Source organism: Martes martes (assembly GCF_963455335.1).
Source record: "Martes martes genome assembly, chromosome: X".
NCBI lineage: Eukaryota > Metazoa > Chordata > Mammalia > Carnivora > Mustelidae > Martes > Martes martes.
This window is the reverse complement of record NC_137897.1, coordinates 35304558-35327300: the sequence shown is the minus strand read 5'-3', so window position 1 is coordinate 35327300 and position 22743 is coordinate 35304558. Positions and strand designations below refer to the sequence as shown.

Here is a 22743-nt window from a genome sequence, read left to right as displayed (position 1 = left end):
TGGCTAACGGTGTGAGGAAATGGCAGTTTGCACACTGTTAGTGTGCAAATAGGAGCAAGCTTCCCAGAGACCGATCTGTCAATATTTATCGACACTTCAAAGGCCCATGTTTGGGGACTCTGCAACTGCACTAAAAGGAATTTATGTAAAGGCGCCCTCGGATAAGGGTACAGCGATATGCGTCTAAGACAGCCCTGCAGCTCCCTTTGTAATAGTGAAAAACAGGAAAATAAGATAACTACCCATCAAAACCATAAAGCTAAAAGAAATTGTGGTAAATCCATACAGCGGACAGCAGGGCATACCATGCAGGCATTAAAAAGAATAAGATATAATGTCCAATATTCCCAAACAGTATGTCCAGAATAATCCCATATGTGTCAGGTGATGTGGAGGTCAGATATTCACACCGGTAGGCTTATTGGGACAGATAAGGAAAACCTGGAAATCAAGCACCTGAGTTTCCAAATCAATGCGCTATCACAGACTCTTTTAATTTAATCTGGCCCTTACCCTCCACGTAAATTGATTGGCTATTTTGACAACTACACATCACATGTATTTCACCCTTACCAAAAATCCCATAAAGTGAGTGCTAACACTCTCTGTCGCACTCCCTGTCAGTGCCCTAGTCATATTCCATGACCTACCCCAGAGGTCCCCTGTGGTAAATTTCACTACGGGCCCTGCTTTTTGCATGTCTCTCTTATTTCTTTTTAAGATTTATTTATTGGTCAGAAAGAGAGCACAAGCAAGGGAAGGGGCAGGCAGAGGGAGAAGCAGGCTCCCCGCTGGGCGAGGAGCCCCATGCAGGACTCGATCCCACGACCTTCGGATCATGATCTGAACGGAAGGCAGCCCCTTACCCAACTGAGCCACCCAGGCGTCCCTTCTTGCATCTCTTTGATCTGGAGGCAGAAGCCTACTTGACCTGCATGAAGCACAGGAGGGAAGTGTCCAGGAATGACCTTCATGCAATGAGCGACGGGCATTGGTGGATACATACCCAGCTTCCTTGGCTCCCAGGGGGAACGCTTTCAAGCTGTGTTCCACACGGTCTCTCAGAAGCTCTCCTAGAGAACTGAGCCCTTGCCCACAGCACTAACCCACTCATCAACATACCCTTCATTGGCTTTCTCCTTTCCTTATCTCTCTTTCCCCCACTCCCTCAGTGGACTTCCTGTAAAATCCTCCCAAATGAAATCTTTGCACCTAAATCCTCGTATGAGAGCCTGGTAACCAAACGCTCACCTCAGGGTCTGTTTTGACTACATCCCGATTTAATAGGTTAAGAAACTGAAGCTCTTAGAAGGTTAGATCATGCACACCAGGCCGTAAGTCACTAGCCGGAGTTAATCATATGAAAATGCAGTTGCTATAGATCGCCAATGGTCAAATACCCGCAAACTCGTGTATGAACCTAATACTAAGTATCAGGGCAGAGGTTTGAACACAGATGAAGGACAAAGCTTGTGGTTCCAAAAGCGGTCCTGCTAGGTGTAGCCCAGGGTAGAATAAGCTGTGCTTCAGTAGACAGGAAAGATACACTATACACATTTTGCACCCTGGTTACCAGCCTGGGTTTTGGATTGAGTCAGACCTGGGTTCAAGTCCTGCCTCTTACTAGTGTGCAAAGTTGAGCAAGTTAATCTCTGGGAGCTCCCATTTCAACACATATACAATGGAGCTGCTTCATACACTCCCTGGAAAAATCATATGAGACTATACAGCAAGTTCCTGGCACATAATAAGTCCAAAATAACTGGTTATGTGCTCAAAATGGAAAAAAGCAAAAATCCTGTTTTGCTCTTGATGACAATGAAAATGGCTTGTGTTGGGCCAAGAGACCAAACAAAGACTATAGCTAAGCTGGCCTTGGGTGACTGGATCCAGGGATTTTGCACGTCCTCTGTCCACCCATCATTCCTGCTTCATTCTGAGACATTCTTCAGGTGTCCATGCACTCGGTTGCAGCTGACAACTAATGGAAAGGGAGCTCTGTCCCAGGGGAGGTCTCTGGGGGAATCCAACTTTGACTCATAAGCTCTGGACTAGTTCCTGTGGCTGAAGAAGGGTGGTCAGACCTGGGTCATTTATCCATTCACTGGGTTGGGAAGGGGGGACCTGTTACCAGCCGAAGTATGGAAAAGGAGCTCTTGGCGGACAAAACCCAAACCTGCTCATCTCAATCTGAGCAGTCATTATTAACATACACAGAAATAGGGTTTTTTAATTAATAGATTTTAATTTTTAGAGAAGTTTTCGGTGTAGAGGAAAATAGAGCAGAAAGTACAAAGAGTGCTATTTACTCCCTCTGCCAACCTCTGACCCCTCTGGCTCTCTATTTTTTTTAATTTTTATTTATTTATTTGTCAGAGAGAGAGAGAGAGCAAGCAAGCAGAGTGGTAGGCAGAGGCAGAGAGAGAAGCAGGCTCCCTGCCGAGCAAGGAGCCCGATGCGGGACTCGATCCCAGGACCCTGGGATCATGACGTGAGCTGAAGGCAGACGCTTAACTGACTGAGCCACCCAGGCATCCCTCGGCTCTCTATTATTAATATCTGACCTGAGTGTGGTACCTTTGTTACAGTTGACAAACCTGTGTTTGTACCTTATTATTTACTAAAGTCCATGGCTTACATTAGGGCTCAATCCTTGTGTCACACGGTTCCATGGGGTTTGCCAAATGCGGGATGTCATGTATCCACCGTTATGGTACCATACGGGACAATTTCCGTGCCCTCGACACCCCCCATGCTCCCCCATTCGTTCTTTCCTTCTGTCCTCCCCACCAACCACTGATCTTTTTGCTGCCTCTATAGCTCTGATTGAAGCACCATTTACAATAAACACTTGCAAAGCATTCAGAAATTGTAACACCTCGCTTGACCGAATTTCCCACCATTTTCAGAAGACACCATGGATACTCTTTTACAAACTGATAAACTTCTTTTTTAAAAAAAGAAAGGATGGATGGATTGATTGATTGATTGATTTCAGAGAAAGAGAGAGCACATGCATGAGTGAAGGAAAAGGCAGAGGGAGAGAAAGAGATAGAGAGGGAGAGGATCTTCAAGCGGACTCCCCACAGAGCACAGAGCCCCTCACTGGGCTTGATCTCACAATCTGTGATATCACGACCAGAACCAAGATCAAGAGTCGGATGCTTAACCGACTGAGCCACCCAGGCGCCCCCTAAACTTCTTCAAGTAGACGATTGCTATAGCAAATCTTCTTGTGTCCTCGCAAATTCTTACCCCAATTTGCTTCTTCTTGTCCTTCTGCATTTGAAAGCCTCTCTCCCTCAATTCTGGCATCTTTGGAGCTGCAAAACCCATTGCATTTTGATTAATGTAGTGCCGAATCATTGGAGATCAAAGCTGCTGCCCTCGGCATGATGTTGGGTTATTGGATAGGTAATTCTTTTGTGGCTTGGTGAGTGGGTGTTTTTCAGGAGGACGTGGTAGCGGGGACGTTGCTTGGCACTTGTTTTGTTTTCTTTTGATTTTTCCTCCAGTTTTATTCCCCATCTTAATTGCTGTGGGAACTGACTTAGCAGCTGTAACGTCACTCACAGCCTCTTGATATTGCTAGAAACATGTTTATTTCTTCTCTTCATTGCTTCCTTCAGTTCCCCCAACCTGATTTCTCTTCCAAAGCATCTTGTTTGAAAACAAACAAACAAAAATGTATTATTAGGAAAACCTATAACTAAGAATCCATGCTGCATTCCTCATATTCAAAAGCACTTTGGGGATCGCCTTCATTTCTACCAACAAATAAACCTTTTCCCAAGGCTTAAACAAAGGCACCACTTTGAGAGTGTATAAAGAGACTGGCAAAGTCTGATACTGTATTAAAACGCTGATGTTATCATGTTAAAAAATTATACAGATAACACATAAAGATTATATTGGTTGAGTAATTTGCTTAAAGATATTTCAGTGCCACTTTATTACATTTTTTTTATTGATGGTATGTTTAACAATGTTAGAGAGCTTCGCAGTGATTTTTGTCACACAGTTCTCTGTGAAAGGGAGAGGGAAAAGCGAGAATAATACTATAGTTTTTAAGGCCATAGCAAACTGTTCAGTACAGGTGGCATGCATTGGGTGTGTACTGTGGCAAAATGCTAAGATTCGTGAGTACAAAGGCGTAGTCCACCTTTTAGACTGCAGTGTCTAAAAGCAGATGGTGAGATGGACTTTGGGGTCCATGATGGTCATTAGGGATCAACAACTGTGAAGGGTGCAGGACTGGGCAAGGAGAGAAGTTGAACTACAATGCAAGCCTGATAGTCCCCCCCCCCCGCCCCAGCTGGCAGGGGGCTCTGGAGCAAGAATTGTCCGTCAGCGTTGTCTTATATGTGGCTGGACTGGCTGGGACTCTATATTCCCAGCTTGCTCATTCATTGAGTGTGGGCTGCCCAGGAAGAGGCATGACCTAGGGCCAGGGGGCGTCTATTGTCCCTGAAGGGGATGACCACGTTTCCTGCATCTGTACTGCAGGTCCTTCCTCGAAGGCAAATATGGGCAGAGCACCTCTGTGTCTTCCACAGTGTGGTGGGAAAAACAGATCCAAATATAATTTGTCACAATATGGGAAAATCTACAATAGATTAAATAGCAGGCAGGTTGCCGCAGGAGGGATTGGGCCAGGGAAGCAATCAAAAAAAGCACCTAGAGGGGTGCCAGAGTGGCTCAATGGGTTGAGCCTCTGCCTTCGGCTCATGCCCACATCGGGCTCTCTGCTCAGCAGGGAGCCTGCTTCCCCCCCTCTCTCTGCCTGCCTCTCTGCCTACTTGTGATCTCTCTCTCTCTTTTTCAAATAAATAAATAGAATCTTAAAAAAAAAAAAAGACACCTAGAAAGAGGTAACCTTTTGGCTAAACAGAAGCAAGGGGCTGAAGAAGTGAGGGAAGATTTGCATTTTCAGAGCATATTTTTCCCGAGGCTCGCAGAGCGTTGACTTCCTTTGGTACCTTTCTGGGCTGGGACTTCGAAGAATTTAATTATTTCCCTCCTGCAGCAGGATGAAATAAGCTATTCGAGGTCATTTAAACATAAAGCCATTGGGCGCCTGGGTGGCTCAGTTGTTAAGCGTCTGCCTTTGGCTCAGGTCATGATCCCAGTGTCCTGGGATCGAGCCCCGAGTTGGGCTCCCAGCTCAGTGGGCAACTTGCTTCTCCCTCTCCCACTCCCCCTGCTTGTGTTCTCCCTCACTGTCTCTCTCTGTGTCAAATAAATAAACACAATCTTTAAAAAAAAAAAAAAGCCAAAAAACACAATGCCAGGAAAAGTTGAGCTTCCATAGGTTTGTTGTCTACTATATGATATCTAGCCTTCCAGAGAGATCTAGGCAACTGACAGAATGTCTCACATTTTTAAATGGATTTTGGTCTTGGGTAGACACAAACTAGTAATTACTAACAAAACTGTACAAAGAAGAAGAAAATGACAAACAGTGCCCATGGTGGTTATTACCACCCACAGAGCTTGTTTCTTACCACCAAAATTTGCAGAAGCGAGTTCCTGTTCTCAGATTTTTGCCTAAGGGGATGAAAAGGCCATTGTGTCTATGTGTGACAATGATGACAACCAGGGCGAGCTTCCTGGGCATGCTACCTATGCACTCACACGGGACCCTGTGCTTAGAAGAAACCTCACACTTCGTGGAGTGCTCTGCTGTTGTTGCTATTGTGGAATCCTTAATAATTTTATGTTTTTTATGAAGATTCTATTTATTTATTTGAGAGAGCAAGAGCACAAGCGGAGGGGCAGAGGGAGAGGGAGAAGCAGACTCCCCACTGAGCAGGGAGCACAACAAGGGGACCCTGAGATCATGACCTGAACCAAAGGCAGACCCTTAACCGACGGAGCCACCCAGGTGCCCCAATCCTTAATAATTTTAGAACAAGAGGGGCGCCTGGGTGGCTCAGTGGTTTAAGCCTCTGCCTTCGGCTCGGGTCATGATCCCGGCGTCCTGGGATCGAGCCCCACATCGGGCTCTTGCTCAGCGGGGAGCCTGCTTCCTCCTCTCTCTCTGCCTGCCTCTCTGCCTACTTGTGATCTGTCTGTCAAATAAGTAAATAAAAAATCTTTAAAAAAAATAAAAATAATTTTAGAACAAGAGACATATGTTTTCATTTTACACTGGGCCCCACAAATTATGTAGTGAGTCCTGATTACAAACAATTACTTAAATTAAGAAGCAGGTTTGTTTCCTGGGTCTGTGCAAAATATAGTATTAATTGTTACTATGGTATTTGAATTTTAAGACCTGAAAACTGGAAACATTTTGCCTTTTTGTCTTGTATGTTTATTTAATTAGAAACTACATGTTCATTGTGGAGTATTTGATAAGTACCTAAAGTATAAGGAAAATCACCTAGAAATATTCCCTCCATGTGCCCCCTCTGTGATTGCAAAGATATTATTAATAATATCTTTGATTAATCTCTTTGATTATTTCCTGTAACACTTACAAAATTTCTAGAGAAGTGTGTCTTGTACCAGATTCCCAAACTAAGGATGTGAGAAGAGTATAGCAGAAACCCACTAGAATGCTGGAAAGGTCTTCGGGGGAAAATGTGAGAAATTATCAGGGCAATAAGAATTTAAAGATACGTGTTTTCAAGACAGCTCCAAGCACCCAGTGAAAACCCAGAGCTCAGGGCGGCTGGGTGGCTCAGTCGGTTAAGCATCTGCCTTGGGCTCAGGTCATGATCTCAGGGTTCTGGGATGGAGCCCTACCCTGGGCTCTCGGCTTGGTAGGGAGTCTGTCTCCATCTGCCTCTGCTCCTCCCCCCTCCATGCTCTCTCTCTTTCTCTCAAATAAATAAATAAAATCTTTAAAAAACAAAACAAAAACCCAGAGTTCAGCTCTGCCTCTTTGGGCTTCCCTCCCCAAAGTGTAAGCCTAGTGAGAAGGTTTCAGAGGAAAGTGACATCTTAGCAATATCCCATTCACACTTACCTCCAAGTCTAGCACAAGACTCAGAAAAATATTTGTTCAGCTAACAATGATTGGAGGATGATTTTGACACACAGAGAGGTAGTAACAGAACAGTTTAGCAATAGGAACAAATAGAGCGAAGCTGGGAAAGAGGAGGTGTGTTTGGAGTAGACCCATAAGAATGAAGCTGTGGTGGGCTGAATTAGCCCCCCCGCCCCAAGATATCCATGTCCCTAGACCAGGAACCTGTGAGTATGTGACCTTACATGGCAAAGGAACCTTGCAGATGTGATCAAGTTAAGGAATTCGAGATGGGGTGATTATCCTGGTGGGCCCAGAGAGAGAAAAAGATAGAGTGACAGACGGGAAGATGCTACAGTGCTGGGTTTGGACAGGGCTGGTGGGATCATGAGCCAAAGAAGGTAGATGACCTCTAGAAGTTAGAAAGGAAAGGAAACAGATTCCCCCTTAGAGCCTCTGGAAGGAACCCAGTCTTGCTGACTCCTTTTAGGACTTCTGACCTCCAGAAATGTAAGAGGAAAAAAAAAAGTATGTTGTTTTAAGCCACTAAGTTTGTGGTAATTTGTTACAGCAGCAATAGAAAACTATTACAGTAGGTAAATCAGGAAATGGGCAGATAATTCTGGAGAGATCAAGTTTTCAAGTAAATGAGCATCTTTTATTCATAGTATAATGATGAGCTAGTCTTAATCCCCCAACAGAAATCAGGAAGGGGCACAGACTTCCACATCATTAGGTATTTTCACTCATCAAAGAAGATTGTGGCATCTCCTTCAGGAAGAATCTAAAACCTGGAGGTTTTATTTACTTTGCTATAATTTAGGTACAATCCCACTAAAAAGCGGGGCCAACCCTAGACACTTCTGAATTGCACAGGTCACAAGTGATCTTTCAGTAGTTTTGCCTGTATTTCCCTATGATGGTAAACGGCTTAGGAGCAAAGCCCAGGGGATGCTACCAGGGAACACATGCTTAAAAAAAAAACACACACACACACACAAGAAGGGGGCACCTGGGTGGTTCAGTCAAGTTAAGTGTCCGACTCTTGATTTCGGTTCAGGTCATGATCTCAGGGTTGTGAAACTGGGCCCCACATTGGGCTCCCCATTCAGCGTGGGGTCTGCTTGAGATTCTCTCTATTTGTTCCTCTCTGCATCTCCCCACCCCACACACTCTCTCTCTCTCAAAACAAAAACAAACAAAACAGGTTAATTGGGGAAAGTCTTTGCCTAGAGTTTGAATCTAGCATTATAGGACTAGCTTTCCTGTTAAGATATTCAACAACAGATTTATAGAAAAGAAAAACAGGCAGATTCAGAAGAAGAGAAAGGGAGGAGGTAAAAGTGGAATTACCAAATATTACTTTTCCCGTCACTGTTGTCTCCCTTAGGCTATTGGAACCTTGCTGCTTTTGAAAATCACAGTTCCTGTAAATGATGATGAACACAAATATAATTTTCAGCCAATACTCCATGGCATCTATTTTGTTAGCGGTAAAAATACAAGTACTATTACTGTAATATTTGTATGTCTATAAGTAATGCTTTTTTGCAATCACCAATCCTGCTAATTTAACTTCCTCAATACATCTCTAATCTATTCATTTCCCTTTATATCCTGCCACCACCTATGTCAGTGAGTGTATCAACAGGAAACACATGACACAATCAAACTGGGACTATTGGAGGTGGGGGTTATTTACAAGGGGGTGAGCAGAGAGAAACCACACAGAATAAAAAAGAGAATAATCCAAGGAAAAAAGACAAATCCTTGGCAATATGAGCAAAGCTATCACTACCCCTAGACTTGAAGGGACCCAGGGAGGGAGCAGTACTCTCAAAAGAGAGTGACGTGGACAGAAGGTAAATTTGAGAGGAATATCTTCTTCTGATGAAGGATACAGCCAGCCAGAGGCAACCTAGGAGGGAGGGAATTGGGAAAATAAATATCTTGACCTCATTCTCCTCCAATTCTCTGGGCCTCTACAGGGCCAAACTCAACCAGAACGAAGAGGGCACAGGATCCTGTTTATGTGGTTTGCACAGTTCAGCTTCCCAGGGTAAAAAGCAGGAGGAAGAAGGTAGAGAGAAAGCTTGGCGGGGAATAGAGAACATTCAGCATGCCGCTCTCATGTAGTCTGTCATCATCTCTGCTAAACTAAAGCCTAAGTCATTTCTCATCAACCACTCTTGTTCCCCTCCAATGTACTCTCCAAACTACATCCCTTGTTTAAAACCTAATAGTTGCTTCCTGAAAGGATCAAAATCCTTACGCCCCCAACCTCATGTTGGGTCACTCTCCCACTCATTCCCTTTGTTCCTGTCACACAGGCCTTCTTTCAGTTCCTAAAATAAGCCACAAGGCCTTTGATTGAGCTATTTCTTCAGTCTGGACTTCTCCACCCCCAAATCCAACCCTTGGCCTAGTTCATGACTCTGCTAGGAGCGCCTTATCTGACCTTCCCCTACTAGATTCCCAGTCTGGGTTAACCTCCCACTCTACCCAAAGTGGTGTCTCCCCCCAAGAGGACTTATGTCCATTTACGTTCCATATACATTTCCTCTGATCCTTCGAGGAAGCTGTTTTCCTCAGTTTGCTCCCCCCAGAGCCGCCCAGGCCAAGCACCCTCCCAAACACTCAGTAGGCATGAAAAGAAAGAATGAGTGCATGACTAATATTAATGAATTGCCTCAAAATTACATTTATTTCTCTGAATTCAAGAGACGCTAAAGTGGATGTGGGAAAGAAAATTAATTTAAAAACCCAGTTATATAGGAACTTGCTAGAGAAAGCTGTTTTTTCCTTGCCAAAATGTGTTCTGTCCCTTCATTTCTGAGAGCTATGACGCCTTCCATCATTTCCCTATAACTGTTTTCTCCAGCACAGCCTCAGCGCCTGGTCTCCCTGAGGAGGCAATGCTTCCCACTAGTGCCTGGTAAGGTACAATAAAACTGCCTCAGTGTTCCAGACATAAATGATGACTTAACCGGAAGTTCCTCCCCGCCTCCCTCCTCAGCAGTGTCCTACTACCCAGGTCAGGAAGGATAAGGATTCATGAGTCAGCAAATTTCAGCTTGGAGACCCACTGCAGTGTTTATTCCTCTCAGTCAAAAGTCTGAGGTAGAAGAGATCACAGTGGTACAGTTATCTGTGCATATGTGGATATATAATGACTTTCCGTGGTGGGTTTTCTGACTTCAAATAACCCCAGGTTTGAAAAGAGACACCCCCCCTGTGTCTTAGAATTCTCTGAATCAGAGGCATTCACGGTTAGTGGGGTTTTTCTAACAAGCCTACCACCAATTTGGTCATTGTCACTGATCTAGTCATAAGGGAATGAGTGACTTTCAGTTCGGCCCGAGAACTTCGACAGACTATTCTACATAGTCTGTATGGTCTTTCGTGGAATAAATCCACTCAAGTGATGTTCCTTGTCTCTTTAAAACATTCATTCCGGACCACTGTGGAATCTAGTGTTCTTTTTAGCATTGGTTATACTGCTTTCAGAAAAAGTAATTGTGAGGAAAAGAGCCCACAGGCTAAGGGGCGGGGGGGGGGGGGCAGCGCGCAATAGTTTGCCCAGGTTTTTCTTATTAAAAATTATCACATTGGGGTGAGAAGCTGCAGAACCGAAATACCCAGAATCCTTTCCCAGCCCTTTTTATGTTTTCAAGTTCGTGGTCATAAAGAATCTTTAGAGAATTTTAGGCCTTCTGGGAATGAAGCTATAATTTGTTTATGTAACCATGACCTATGTCAGCCCCCTCTGTGTGAGCTAGCTTATTTTTGAGCTCAGGGAGGGACTACATTCCTTCACTTGGCCAAAGTGCTGTCTCTGTTTGGTCCTACATAAGCAGGGAGCCCGTTGGTCTACCACCAAGTCTCTTCTTGCCATCCAGTGCCTGTATTTCTCTGTTGGCCCAGCACAAAGTCCTCACAATAGCAGCAGCCTGGGTCTGCGAGACCATTCCGTGTGGAGCACTTTCTTTACTGTTACATCGACTTCACTCTGAAGGTCCTTGGAAGTTTCAACAGGTCACAGCCCTCACCCTCACCCCAATCCCCGGGATAGTCTGGCCAGGGTATCGGTCACCGTTTTTTCTCCTTTCCCTGGAAAATTGCTCTTCAGTACCCATCCACCAGTTACCTCATCCAGGCTAAAGCAATCTGTGATTTCACCTGAACTCCAGAATGTAACCAGGGGCTTTATCTTAGGAACTTACCCTTGTTGCCATTCTTCCCAGCCAACATGCTTTTAAGGCAGCTACTCTACTAAAAGTTTCTAAGCTTTCTATTTCTGCTTGGGTTTAAGTTGTTATCTTAGAAATTTACCTATAGAAAACTTATAGAATAGAAATAAATGAAAATAAAATGCTACTCTGTTTCTAGGTTTACGCTCAGTTTTCATGAGGAGGGGGAGAGGAACTGACCTAGTCATGGGATACACAACCTTCAACAGGACCCTTCACCCCCAATGCTACCCATACTCCACTCTCAACCTTGGTGCCCTGTGATCTCTCCAACCACAGTGACCCAATCCAGCAAGACGTAGTTTGGTTCATTTGTTTGAAGACCTGGCTAGCTAAGTTGGGTGACAGTTTAGAATATGAACTTTAGGCTCAGGAAATGGGTTCAAATTCCATCCCCACCCATGACTAATTGTGTCACCTTGGGCAAGTGACTTAGCTTTTCTAAAACTGAATTTGCTCTACAAAGTGAGCCCAATAAAAAATCTCTCTCATAGTGTCGTTAAAAAGATTAGAGATACATGTTTAAATTATACATTTAAAATTATTTTTAAATGTAGAGTTGAGATGCAATACGTATAACATGAAATTTGCCATCTTAATCATTTTTAAGTGTACAATGTTAAGTATATACACATTGTTGTGCAATTGATCTCCAGAAATTTTTCCTCTTGTAAAACTAAAACTCTATACCTGTTAAATAATAACTCCCATTTCCCTCTTCCCTCCGGCCCCTGGCAACCACCATTCTACTTTCTGTTTCTATGAGTTTACTCGTCATACCTCATATTTGTGAAATCCTACAGTATTTGTCTCTTTCACTAGCTTATTTCATTCAGAATGATGTTCTCAAGGTTCACCCATGTTGTAGAATGTATCACAACCTCCTTTCTTTTTAAGGCTGAGTAACATTCCATTGTATGGATACACCACATTTTGTTTATCCATGCATCTGTGGATGGACATTTGGGTTGCTTCCACCTTTTGCCTATTGTGAATAGTGCTGCTATCATCAGGGATGTACACATCTGTTCAAGAAGTTAATTTCAATTCTCTTAGATAGATACCCAGAACTGGTATTGCTGATCATATGGTAGCTCTATTTTTAATTTTTTGAGAAGCTGCCATACTGTTTTCCATGGCAGCTACATCATTTTACATTCACACCAGTGGTGCTCAAGGGTTCTAGTTTCCTACATCTTCACCAACACTTGTTATTTTCTGGTCACTGTTTTTTATGTGTGTGTGGGGTGGGGGGCTGTTTGTTTGTTCTTTCATTTGTTTTTCTCTGATAGCAGCTACTCTAATGAATACGAGATAATATTTCTTTGTGGTTTTGATTTATGTTTTTCTAATGATGAGTGAGGTTGAGTACCTTTTCATATGATCATTGGCCATTCCTATGTCTTCTTTGGAGATAACGTCTTTTCAAGTTCTTTGCCTATTTTTTAATCGGGTTATTTGGGGTTTTTTTTTGTTGAGTCATAGGAATTCCTCCTATATTCTGGAATTTAAACTCTTATCACAAATGTGGTATGTAAAATATCTTATTCCATTCCATATGTTGCCTTTTCAGTCTGTTGATTGTGTCCTTTGATGCCCAGAAGTTTTTCATTTTGATAGTGTCCCATTTATGTTTTTACTTTTGTTGCCAATGCTTTTGGTGTCATATCCAAGAAACCATTGCCAACTCTAATGTCATGAAGCTTTTTCTCTATGTTTTCTTCTAAGAGTTTTATAGTTTAGGACTTATGCTTAGGTCTTTGATTTTGAGTTAATTCTTAAACACGGTATAAGGTAAGATTCTAACTTCATTCTTTTGCATGTGGATATCCAGTTTTCCAAACACCATTTGTTGTAAAGACTGTCCTTTCCCCATTGAATAGTCTTGGCACCCCTGTGGAATTAATTATGCATTCACTTTTGTGAGTATTTGATTCATGTCTGCCCCCCTCACTAAGTTATGAACTCCAGGAGGGTAAGAATCACGTTGATTTTGCTCACTACTGTCTCCTCAGCACCTCATATGTAATAAAGGCTCAATAAAGTTTTACTGAATGAGCAAATAAATGCTTGAAAGATACTAAGCTCAATGCCTACCACTAAATAACATTTCAACAAGCAGGAACTGTTAATCTTGTTTTATTCAACACATTGTACCTTTTGCCTGAGGCACACTTTGCTTACAATAAAAGAAATGAAAATGAAAGGTACTGCCTCCGAGGAACACAAGAAAGCCAGAGTCAGGGTGCACAGTCATTCAGGCTTTGCAATCTGGACGACTCGTTCAAACACTGGTCCATCTCTTTCTGTGTGATCCTTGGGACATTAGTCAACTTCCCTCCAAGTCTCAGTCTCCTCCTCTGTAAAATGCGGGCAGTAATACCTACTTCACAAAGTTGTTATGTGGATTAAATGAAATATGTGTAATGTCTTCATATAGTGTCTGACATTTATAATAAGCACTCAATAAATAGTCCTTCCATTATTTTTTACAGACCATTACAATCTCTATCTCTTCCCTTTAGATTGATTTTGCTATTGTCTTTTAAAAGGTTACTTTCTTAGCTATTGTCTCCATTACAAGACAATTTAAAATAGATAACAAGGGTAAATAAGCTTGAATGGGAAATATTTGATTAGAATACTTAAGGCAAAATATCATTGAAGAGTTCCTATCAGATCTGAGAATTACCACTAACAGCCTGTGGAAAATCTAATAGTGATTTTTTTTCCTTGACCAAAATGGAAAACATCTTATTAGTGCAGATCCCGACATTATAGATGATCTCTATGAGAAAAAAGATTTTTCAGGAAAGGAGTCTCCATTTACAAAAGGAAAGTATCATATATGAAAAAGGATGGTAAGAAGAAAATAGCTACTTGAGGGTTCTGCAGACTCATACCACTGGAAAAGACCCCCAGAGAGGATCTCCTACATTTGTGCCCAGAGGAGGGTAAATGATTAAACCTACCAGTGTCCATAGGCTTGTATTTCATGTTGGTGACTTATTAATCACTTGACCTTTTTCACAGTGCACTTAGCATAGTAAATTGTACTCCTTTCCACTGAGGCTTGGGTGACTTACGTGACTCTCTGCAATTTAGCCAGGGCTGGGCTCAATATAAGTCACCTGTTGGACATTTTGCTGCTGATCGTGTGTTTTTACCACATAATATGATAGTTTGCCAGCAACCTGGAAAGAAAACGCCAGGAAACCCAGAGGAGAAAATTCAGGAGATACCAATTTAATTTCCTGCCTCACCTTCAAAATCTCTCAGAGTGAAGACAGAAGGCAAAATTCCAAATGCTGTGTGAGATTTTAATTTATTTTTCTAAGCAAAAGAAAGCTAATAGAACCACTTTCAATTAGTAGAAATAAATCCAATGCCCTGGTCTCTTTGGTATGTCTTCAGCTCTGATACTGTTGACTCTCCCCTCTACAAAAATCTTGCTTCTTCCATTATGCATTTTCTTCCCAGAATCCAACCACTTTAACTGCTTCTGTTGGGTCCTCAATCTCTTCTTAACTATGAGTGACTCTAATCCAATTCAAGAAACATAGGCATTTATTTAGTTAAGAAATACATATGAAGTACTTACTATGTTCTAGACAATTTCTAAGTTCAAGGGTTGAAGAAGAAAGGCTATCCACAAAACAAATAAAAGAATCGCAAGAAATGATAAGGGCTGTGAAACCATTCATTCATTTATTTATCATTCAACAAATAACCTTTTAAATGCCTACTACACAACAGGCCTTGTTCTAGATGCTCAGAATTCTCTTTCATTGGCCTTAATTGGGTCTCCTTATGGTGAACAAGATAGGACAAGGCTTTGGAGGCAGGAGCCTAATGAGTAAAGTGAGGCAATATCTAAACATGGGTTGATGGGAGAGTGGGTTGGGGTGGAGACTAAAGAAATGGAAAAGAGGGGCACCTGGGTGGCACAGTTGGTTAAGTGACTGCCTTTGGCTCAGGTCATGATCCCAGGGTCCTGGGATCAAGCCCCGCATCAGGCTCCCTGCTCAGCAGAGAGCCTGCTTCTCCCTCTGTCTGCTGCTCTGCCTACTTGTGCTCTCTATTTCTCTGTCAAATAAATAAATAAAATCTGAAAAAAAAAGAAATGGAAAAGAAGTAGAGAATCTCAAAGAAATTTTGTAAGAAAAATCAGCAGGATGTGGTGACTGGTTGAACATGGAGAAAGAAGTGACATGCAAAGACAAAGCCAATGACAGCGTTTAGGTAACTAGGAAAGCTAAGAAGCCTTTCCACCATTATTCTGCCTTTTTCCAGCCCAAAGCATCTGATTTTCCTTCAGAGCGTGTTCCTGTTTTGTTTTGTTTTGTTTTCTCAACCAAAAGACTGATTCCCACATCCAGCTCAAGAGTGGACCCTGGTTGGTTAAATTATTCAATGACACTCACTCCCTGCCTACAGTGAGTTGTTCAGGGAGGGTCATGTGCCTCCATAAGGCCAAAGAGAGAGAGTGAATCCTAAAATATGGGAAGGGCCTATGGATAACACTCTTTTTCACTCCTTTTCTGGATGCTGATGTCTAAGGAGGTGAAGTCTGGAACAATGGCAGCTCTTTTGCTTCTTCAAGCTTGACGCTCTGGGGACCTCTCCGTTGAACCTACAGATGAAGCTAGTATCTTACAATGCACACTAATAAGACTAGAAGAAATGACATCCTTTGAATCCTGGTTCAGGTCTTACATGAAGCTACCCTACATCTCGGTTTTTCAATTATGTGAACCAAGAGAATCTCTATATTGTTTAAGTTGGTTTGGGTCTTCGGTCACTTGCGGCCAAAAAAGCCTGACCATTGTAATCCCCACTAGCAGGCAGCACAATGTTGAGTCTCCAGGGGGTAAGGGAATACTTGTGATCTTAAGTGGCTACCTTTTGACTACGATGTGTTCAGTGTGCAGCGACACTGGGCTGTGTCCAGAGACAATCTTGTTTCTACTGTCAAACAAAACTTTCCAGTGACTTGTCCATTGATGTTGTACAGAAGAAAACACATTTGTATTCAGATCCATTTCTGCTCCCCGAAGCGTTCTTTTGCATTTCTTATGGTTTCTCCAACCTAACGATGAGGTCAGCACTGCCTCCTTTTTTTCATAGAGCTTATTCAGTGGCTGGTGTTCAAGCAGCGGTTCTTAATTTTACGTGTTTGGGGCTCATTTTGGGGAGCTTACAACAATACAGATTCCCATGACACGCTTTAGGACGTTCAGATACAGTGAGTCCTGGGAAGAACCTGGATATCAACATACGAAACAATTTTCGTAAGCTCCCAGGTGATTCAGAGGCAATTGTCCCTTTGAGAAACACCACTGTCTTAGGTGGGGTCCCCCCCAAAGCGAATCTTGATAAAGGGGTTCATGAGCAAATGATTTATTAAGGAAGAACTCCCAGGAGAAACCTATTAAGGAATGAGGGAAAGAAGTAGTATGAGAGGGAGGGGACAGGAGCGGGGGAAAGTCCTGTTTGTCCCATTCCCAAAGGGACGATGTAAGCAAACCCGCAAAGTTGTCCCCTGTCCCTCATGGAAGGTAACTGGGCTTCTACATTCCTGCACTAAATAGCCAGAGAGATCTAAAGGCCCAGGCACTTCCATGTGGGCAAAATGATTCCAGGAGCTTGCGGGAACTCCTCTGAAGTCACAGGTGTGGGCTTTGGAATCAAAACCGAGCTGAGGCTGGGGGAGGGGCACACACAGAAATAGTAAAAGGGAGTGATGGGAATTTGAGTGGAGTACCTACAGTGTCTGCTCAAAGGATGGGAGGGATTTCATTTACTACAGGAGCACCTGTTTTTCTGTGTGTGTTTTTTTTTTTTTAGGTAACTAAGGGAAGGGGCTCAGGCTACACATAAGACTAGTACCACCGAAGTGTGCAGTCTTCTAAGGGGTAAACTGTTTAAGATGGTATTTGACATCTTCTGCTTTCCAGCCCCTCCCTATGTCTCTAACACCTCTGACCTCTTTCTTCCTACACTCTGTGATTCAGCCATGACCTACTTCTCCGGAAGAGCATAGTCTTGCCCTACTCCAGGACTCCACAAATGCTGTTCTCTCTACGTACGATCAGCTGTCTCCCACTCTTCCCACCCTGTTAATTTCTATACTTTCTTCAGCCTTAGTTTAAACGTTGCCTCAGTTGGCCTTCCCTGGCCTATATGTCCCCTTGCTATTAGCTCCCCATACTTCCCACAACCTAATGACTGTTAGTGTTCATTGTGATTACTTGTCTGATACTTGTTTTCTTTAAGAGCAAAACTTGGCAAAGGCAGAGACCATGTCTGTTTTATTTGCAGCTGTAACCTCAGTGGCTAGAGTAGACATTCATGCAAGGAGTATGAAACACATGATTTGCAACATGATATTGAAGACAAATATAAAAAAAATGATTCACAGTATGATATCAGAGTATAAGTCTTATAAATGCAGATTTTCCAGAGACGCTGATGGTGTCTTTCATCTCAGCTTAGAGTGGCCTGCTTATATCACAAGGCAATCACTTGTCACTAGAAACAGTGTCAGTTTTAATTTTATTCATTAATTCAGTAATTTTTTTTTTGCTTAAACAATCATAGCTACAGAATGAGGCTGAACCCCAAATTGCCTAAATTAACCCTATGCCACCCTGACCTCTGTGTTGTTCTCATGCTAATATTTCTCTAGAGTGTGTTACTCCCTTTTATATCTGTGTCATGTTGAAATTACGTGGGAGCCCAACAACCTGAGAATGTCTAATGTGACTGGGAGGAAGTCCAATGCCTCAAAGTCATTGAAGATTTCCACTGCCATCTGAGAATCAAATTTCTCTAGTACCAACTCCATCCTTGTGGGTTTTTAAATATTCCTGAATTTTTTAAGTTATTACACACACACATATCTCAGTAAGGTTCCATCAGCCATATACTTGAGGTATATATCTACATTGTGATGAAGATCTAGAATTATTTCATTGGTAATTTCCCTAATATTGGAAATACTGCTGGTTGGTTGCCAAAGTCCGTTCCCCACCTGCTTCTCCCTTCCCCACCTCCAAAGAGGAGGCAGGAAAATTCAGACACCCATGTCGCCAGCTTCCTATGGAGGCGAGAGTTGCTGTATGACTGTTCTGGCCAGTGATGTGGGGAAGTGATATTTTCTTTCCCTACTAAGAGATGGGAGAGGGAACAAAATGGCTTTGCCTACCCTTGTTGCCTTTCTGAATTCTGCCTCTGAATGCAGCTGGATGCTGGATATTGCAGTAGCCATCTTGCAATGGTCAGAGAACAAGCCTGGGGTGAGAGGCTAACACGTCCAGGATCGCAGAGTGGAGGGAAAGAACCTGGTCACTAATGATACTGTGGAGTAGCTCAGCCAGTGTGAGTAATCACCTGCCTCCAGACTTCTGGCTCTCTGAGGGAGGTAAGCCCCCCATTTGTTTAAACTGCCATTGTATTCCGTTATTAACATGTGGACACAACCTAACTGATGCACCTAGTTACTTTAACACTTCTTTGTGAAAACTAAAACAGATTATTGACACCTGACCATTTATACCTGACATATTTGTTGGAAGAATATTAGATTTTTGTAAGAAACCAGGAGAAGAATTAACTAATTTAACTTTAAAAGCTTGGGTCATTTTATTTTTTTAAGATTTTATTTATTTCCTTGAGAGAGAGAAAGAAAGAACAAGAGCAGGCAGAGGGGCAGAGTGGGAGAGAGAAGCAGACTCCCTGCTGAGCACAGAGCTAGACTCCTGATGATGCGGAGCCTGACCTGGAGCCTGAACACCTGGAGCCCAGCCTGGAGCTGGACCTGGGGCTCGATCCCGGGACCCTGAGATGATGAACTGAGCCAAAGTCTGATGCTCAACAACTGAGCCACTCAGGAGCCCCTAAAATCTTTGGTCATTTTAGTTACAGAAGCAGAGAGAAGCTACCTCCAGCCACAATGTGTGCTACGAGTTCTTAGGGATGTGCATTGCAGAGAATTTCTGCATGACTTAATTCCACGCCAGAGCTGGGAGATCTAGGCTCAGATGAGATGTTTCATGATATGGATATATGTTTGTCTCTGAATTTTTCTCATTTGTTGTACCATTTGTAGGATGCTTTCTCTAGAAGTAACAGGAAACTCAACTAAAAATGGCTTAGACAATAAGCGAATTCATTGCCCTATATGACCGGAAACTGTAGAGAGTTGGCTAAACAAGAGATTGAAAATGTCACTGAGGACATCACCCTGCTGGCCCTCAAGTCCCCCTTCATCTTAGGTCTGACTACCCTCGCAGGTACAGATGGCTGATGATGGCAGCAACTGAGGCTGCATACCTTCTTGTTCAAAGCCAATGTGCTGGTTGGGGGCTGGGGTGGGGAGAAAGAGAGATCACGGGTGGGGGAGGGTGAAGTCCTGAGCTTTGTGCTGATTGGGAGACTTTGAACCACTCAAGGTCAGTGAGCACGGAAGGCCAGGAGCTGATTAGGTTAGGTCCTTCTTTGTGGCAAGAGGGTTGCATTTATTAGTTTAATGAATCAGGACCCACCTCTCCAGGTGAGGTGGTTGAAATCCCAGTCAAACCCGGAGCCTCATCCCCACAGTGGAGGGGTAGAATGGCTCCTGACAGGGCAACCACCACATTGCCCACATCTGTAAATGATTAAGTCGGAGTGGCTGATGTCTAAGGCTCTTTGCAGATCAAAACTGGCTGTGATTCCATGAGCAGGGTGCAATCCTATCTCTATAATTGTATTTTTTTATTCAACTCCACAATTTTATAATTGTCCTTTTCTACCTCTGAATATAAGCCCCTGTGGAAGATAACAAGCCCCAAAATGAAGTTGATAAGTCTTGGCATCACTCAGACTTGGGCTGGGGAGGGGAAGTGAAGCTGACAAGGTGACTTGTGAGGGTCACTGTGCACCAGGTGGACATAACAACTTAGGGTGACAGTGACTTGGAACTGCTTGACCCTTAATGGAGGCAATGTTTCTCAGGCTCGAAATCTCCCTTGTCTAGAGAATGCACAAGCTCTTGGGGAAAGGAGGAAGACCTCATACAATTACATTTTCCCTCTGATTTGCATTGTAAAAAATGTTTAGTACTCAAATCCTTAACACTGGCAAATCTCTCAGTCTCTTGAGGGAGTGGTCAAGCGGTTTGCACGAAACGTTTCTGAGAAAATAGGCTGAGTTTCCACCCCCCCCCCCGCCACTTTGGTAAATACTAGCTCTTTTTTTTTTTTAATTACCGCACTGAGAATTTTACCAGATGATTTCTAGCAGCTGACTTATGAACTAATTGGGCACTTCTGCTGTGCAGAGGAACAAAGACTTTTTTTATTGGTCCTTAACTGAGGCATATACCTGTCTGATGGCGTTGGCTCATTCTGCACATGCTCAGTTGAATAGAAATCTTCATATTGAATACAACCTAGCACAGCGGCAACACCCAGAACCTCACTCCCTGGCTGACCCTGTGCATCCACTCCCTCTAGTTGCATTTTTATCCTGACATGTCTAACATTTATAGGGACTGCGGGGAGCAGGGTAGGTAGTGAAACCTTGGCGGTCGGGGGAGGCGACATACAAAGGGGCTTAAAACTCTGTCCCTGCCTTCCTGACCTCTCTATAGGCTGTCTCTACTGAGGGCAAGCGCTGGATAGCAATTTGTTGAGTTTGGGGCAGAATGCGGGAGAAGCTGTCTCTATGAATTGTCACTTATTGTTGCATACCTTCCTGGACAGTTTTTGTCTGGTTCTTCTTGTAGGTGGACGACCCCCATTCCCCAGCCCTCATTTGAAATAAGGAATGCAGAGTGGCACTAAAAGCATCCGCCGCCAAGCACGGTCTGGAATGACAGCGTCTCCACCTCTCTTCTTGCTTTTCCCATTCATTAGGACCCTTTCCCAGCCTCTTTCCCGAGCAAAAACCGGGCAAGGCTTCCTGCGGTTATAAAAGAAGAGAGGGGAGCGGCCGGGGTTAGAGCCTCTCGCCGCAGAGAGCCAAGAACGTGCGTTCGGTCGTGGACCTTTTGTCCCAGGACCCCTTCCGCAGCTCGGTCGCGGAGGGGACGACCCGACCGGCCTCCGCCTAAGCAGCTGCTGCCCGCGCGCCCCTCGGGCCGAGCCCCCCCAACCCCCGCCACCCCGCACCCCGCACCCCTTCTAGATCCCCGACGCCCGACCGTTCGCTGTGACGTGGCCCGCGGCGCGCGCATGCGCCGCTCAGCCCGGTTCCCTGTCCCTCGGCCACCGCCTCCCGACGGGCTGGAGTGGGCGGGGCCTGTGGTTCTGGAAGCCGCGCGGCCGTAGGGGGAGGAGGGTGTGTGTGCGCGAGGCGGGTGCGCGGGGCTCGGGAGCTGGTCGGCGGCTGGGGCGGAGGAGGAGGAGTTGAAGGCGGCGGCTGCGACTCCCGCCCGTACAGACAGCCAGTCCCGCGAAGCCCCCTCCCACTCTCAGGCGGGCGGCGGCGGCGGCGGCGGCGGCGGCGGCGGGAGGAGGAGAAGGAGGAGGGAGCGTCTCTGCCGCCGCCTCCTGGTCCCCAGAGCCGATCTGCCGCCGCCACCTCCCTCCGCGGCGATCCTCCCTCCATGGTCCTGCCGCGGCCCCCCTGGTAGCCTGAGCTGCCCCGCGCCGCGCCGGAGCCAGCCTCGGCAGACGGAGCGGTCGCGGCCTCGCGGCCCGCGCGGGCTGACGAGCGGAGAGCGCGGCGCCGCGCGGTCCCCGAGGATCCGCACGCCGGGCAGCGCGGCCCGAGCAGCGCTAGGAGCAGCGGGCGGGCGGGCGGCGCCGGGCCCGGGCCGCCCTCGCTCCCGCGCCCCGGCCCCGCCGCCCGCGCCGGGGCGGTCGCCTGCAGAGGAAGGCGCCGCAGTCTCCGGGCCTCGCAGCCCCACTCGAGCGTCCTCAGCACCGAGGACTCGCGGGTCCTGAGGGGAAGAGGCGAGCCAGGGGCCGGGCACTGAGCTCTTTGGCGCCCCCACCCCCGTTTTCGGAGCCCTCCACGCTGCGGCCGCTGTCCCCTCCGGACCATGGCCGACGACGACGTGCTATTCGAGGATGTGTACGAGCTCTGCGAGGTGATCGGCAAGTGAGTTCCCACGCGAGGGAGCGGGAGTGTGGAAAAATGCATTTCAGTGATGCCCGGGTCCTCCCGCACCGGCACCCGCTCCCGGCCTGCCCCCTGCCCTCCCTTCCCCTCCGCCTCCCTAGTCCTCACCCGGGCGTATTTATAGACGTGTACCTGGACCTCCTGCCGGGCGGGGGTCCGGGGGGTTCTCAGCGATCCGTGGAAGCCACCGAGCCGAGGTCCGCCACCCCACGAGGCGTGGGGCCGACCGAAATCCGCTGTCTGCATTTTATCTGACGGTTGCACAGGGACGTGGCAGACCCGATTTTATAGTTGCTTCCTGAGAACAGTTGGGGTTATTGTTACCTTGCGTGTACCACAGACTATTAACGAAAAGAGCAGCTTGCATTTCCTTTGCTTGTATGGAGCGATAGCGAGAGAACGTCCAGGGTT

The 22743-nt window shown here is 45.2% G+C and overlaps 1 protein-coding gene across 2 annotated transcripts in view; it reads left to right on the top strand.

Moving 5' to 3' along the window:
* The first annotated feature begins 22064 nt into the window (after positions 1 to 22064).
* The window catches only part of CASK (calcium/calmodulin dependent serine protein kinase), a 342806-nt gene continuing 342127 nt past the window's right edge, over positions 22065 to 22743 (top strand). For both annotated transcript variants that reach the window (XM_080794824.1, XM_080794823.1), the window contains exon 1: positions 22065 to 22311. In XM_080794824.1, coding sequence (XP_080650950.1) covers positions 22253 to 22311 — 59 coding nt within the window. In that variant the 5' untranslated portion in view covers positions 22065 to 22252. The remainder of the gene's footprint in view (positions 22312 to 22743) is intronic.